The sequence below is a fragment of the Cynoglossus semilaevis genome, chromosome 11 (assembly GCF_000523025.1).
Source record: "Cynoglossus semilaevis isolate Cse_v1.0 chromosome 11, Cse_v1.0, whole genome shotgun sequence".
Lineage (NCBI taxonomy): Eukaryota > Metazoa > Chordata > Actinopteri > Pleuronectiformes > Cynoglossidae > Cynoglossus > Cynoglossus semilaevis.
Window position 1 is genome coordinate 12205778 of NC_024317.1, and position 3280 is coordinate 12209057.

General features: G+C 40.8%; 1 protein-coding gene across 5 annotated transcripts in view; it reads right to left on the reverse strand.

The window, feature by feature from the left end:
• The window catches only part of LOC103386376 (calcium/calmodulin-dependent 3',5'-cyclic nucleotide phosphodiesterase 1B), a 15539-nt gene extending 12374 nt beyond the window's left edge, over positions 1 to 3165 (reverse strand). The window contains exon 1 of one of the 5 annotated variants that reach the window (XR_003051179.1): positions 432 to 760. Coding sequence is in view for 4 of the 5 variants with exons in the window: in XM_017036346.2 (XP_016891835.1) it covers positions 432 to 658 (227 nt within the window). In the remaining variant the exon portion in view is untranslated. Of the gene's footprint in view, positions 1 to 431; positions 761 to 2976 lie in introns of those variants that run through there. The other 4 variants (XM_025060353.1, XM_017036346.2, XM_025060352.1 and 1 more) reach the window with 4 other exon arrangements.
• Positions 3166 to 3280: the final 115 nt, after the last annotated feature.

Genomic DNA, 3280 nt, shown 5'->3' on the forward strand with positions numbered 1-3280 from the left:
CAAACCCGTTCCGATTTGACACTTGCCCTAAATTTGTTTTTTCTTTTTTTTTTTTTTTTTTTTACCTTCAATGTCGACCTTAACAGCATCAAAGCCTTAACCACAACAAAACCACATGACCCATCACCTCTGCAGCTCATTTTCCACCCACTGCAAAAGCACGAGTCTGATTTGCCAGCACTTGCAGTGAGAGTTCAGCCCCAGGGAGTCAGATAAAATCTTGACAAAATTTCTTCATGCTAGCGAAATGATCTATGTACGCATTATGAAAAATCCCCTGCAATGATTCACTTTGGGTTTTTTTTTATGTTTTACATTGATGCAAAATAATAATAAAAAAAAAAACCTCCCTCAAACTGTTCCATACAAGCGCACTTCACGTAATGACAGGTTAATGATATCATGTGGATTTATATTGACGACAGTCTTACCTAGAGATGGGTATCTGCAGCCGTTTCTTACGGATTCGCACCAGCTCAGCCATCCCAGACTTCAGTTTAGCCCTGACAGACCCCAGGTTCAACAGCAATAACAGGGTGAAAAAACAAAAAACAAAAACAAAAACAAAAAAACACAAGCTGGTTCCAGAGAGGCAGTGAGCAGCAGTTTGGTTTCTCCAAACCACCAATGCAAAGTTTGTTCGTCCTGAGACAGACATCTGTTTCAACAACTCTCCCACCCACTTCTGGGGGACCGGCAGTTCACTCTGATTGGTCAGGAAGGCCACGGTCGGCGCGTACGAGTGTGCGTGAGTGAGTGAGTGAGTGAGTGAGTGAGTGAGAAAAAGAGAGAGCGCCTTGTGTGTGTGTGTCTTTGTCAGTGAGAGTGTTTGTGTACATTCGTGCATCCGTTGTGTAAAGCGAGTTACTTGACCTGACTCACTGATGAAGTGTCGGCCGTGAGGTTTTTCAGGCCGCGTTTCGTTCAAAAAAGTCGACTGAGAATTTTCCCGGGCAACATACACAGGGGGTCTGTGAGTAAACCAACATACATAAACAAAGGCTCTCCAACAAAACGCAGAACAAATGATTTTAAACTACACGAAAGACAAACATCGTTGTGATTTAAATAAGTGGTTTCATGAACTTGCAGTGTGTTTTATTTATTTTTTTTTTATTTTTTTTAAGATAAGTTGGTTTTCCTACTCCTTTTTCTGGCATTGGACATCAATGACATCAATGACTTCAATGACTCTAAACTGGTATTTTAAACAATGCAATCCCTAAAAAAAAAACCCTGCTATTTTTAGTCAACAAAATAAACAAACCACGAATCGTTTTAAAACGAAACGTTTTATTTATTTATTTTTAATTTAATCAATAAGTTGAGTACATGTAGTTAGATTTAGTTGACGAATTAAAAAAAAAAAATTTAAATGTACAAAACTCTTAATTTGGGACCTCGGGCAACAGGAACAGCTCTGATTGGCTCTCGCCTCTGTGCATTTTTTCCTATTAGCATGACAAAGTCTGTCCTGATTGGACACTGCCAAGCCAGATATTTTTACATCATCGTCATGAAGAGCCTTGTGACTTTCTATTTTGTTTCCAGTCGACACGATCGACACTCTAGTTTTGATTCATGACCCGCTTACGGGATGCGCCCCCTACTTTGAAAAACACTGCATTTCCTGGTACTATTTCATCAACCGACCTCAAAAGCAAATTTGAATTCAGTTCAGCTGTGAGGAAACTATGACGGAAAACGTAAGTCAGTGATCTGCGGCGACACCATAAATGGACAGCGTCTGATCCTGAAAGATCAGACGAGACAATAAAAGTCTTTTCTAAACACTTCTGCAGCCCCGTAATCCACGAATAGCCCGTCATCGTAGGATGTTGTACCGAGGGCTCGACCGTAGCTTGGGAAAAACCCCGTGCCTGTTGATGGACTCCTTGTGTGTCCTGTTCTGACTGCCGGGTCACACTGACTCTCTTGCTCCCATGCTCTTTGACACGACATGGCATATTGCATAAAAAAAGAAGAAAAAAAAAAAAAAACCCGCCAGATTCTGGCATCAAGACATGTCGATCTCCATCCCGTGTGTCAATACTGACTCTTATACATACTTATACTTGTTGTCCCTTCAAAATAAAAGCAGCAGATATTCATTTAGCCAGAGGCCGCTGATGAAAAAGGTTCTATTATAGTGACTATCAGAATACAGTTTATCACCAACAGCAGGAAACTGGTTAAAAAAACAGTTTAAAATTAAAGTTAAAAAACAAAATTAGTTACATCGAGGGCAACTGGACGAAGTAGGTTTTTTTTGAAGAAGTTTCACCTCTCATCCAAGAGGCTTCTTCAGTTCTGACTGACTACTAGGAAGTTCTGGTATTTAGCCTTCAGGGGGGCTACATACCCGTAACGAGGGTCGTAGCAGAAAGGAGGGGGGGTCGAGGTGGGGTGAAACCCACCCTATTCTACTTATTAATTACTTTTTAGTTAATTATTAATTACATATAATTTCACATTTTTGCAGAAAACGGTTTTTGACTGTTACACCAGTGACCCCTTGTGGAGGCTACAGGTCAGCAACTGACAGGGCGCTTTTTCTGGGGCTAAATATTACACTATTATATTTATATATGACATGTTATTGCACATTTTAAATGCACTGATAGACATAATTAGTGATTATTATTTATTGTTAAATTTTTTTTTTTCCGATGGGCGGGGCGAGGGGCTGGGGCGTTGGCGACTATTTTTAAAACTGTTTCTGTGCATTACAAATTCAACTTTGTGCTGAAGCAGGGTTCACTTTACACAAAACTTTTTATGTTCACGACCTCACTGAGAGCGATTCAAAAACATCGTCTCAACATCCAACTGCCACATTCGTACGAATCGAAAATGTCCCCGAGCTTTCATGTCTCGTTATAAAGAAACACGCAGTAGAAGATGACAAACAATGAGAAAAATATATTTCCAAATACAGTAGCAGAAAAACGGGAGTCAACGGGAGAAGACACTGACCTTTCCGACTGGGTCTTCCATGTTGAGGGACAGAGGTGTCTTTCAGCTGCCTTGTTGGATCCTTTGCCAGTTGGTGTCATGACCTCTGGATCCGAGCGCTGCAGAAACCCAGCAGTGACTGCTGGTGGAGAAAGGTGAGAGAGTTGAAAAACGAAGATTTGTCTTAGCAAAAAAAAAAAAGATCAATATGCATTTGTCTTTGGTGTGTCTAAATCTGTACCGACACCGAAGGATAATCCTCAGTGACCTCTTGATCAGTAGAAGAAAGACTGAGACGGTGTGTGTGTGTGTATGTGCGTGTGTG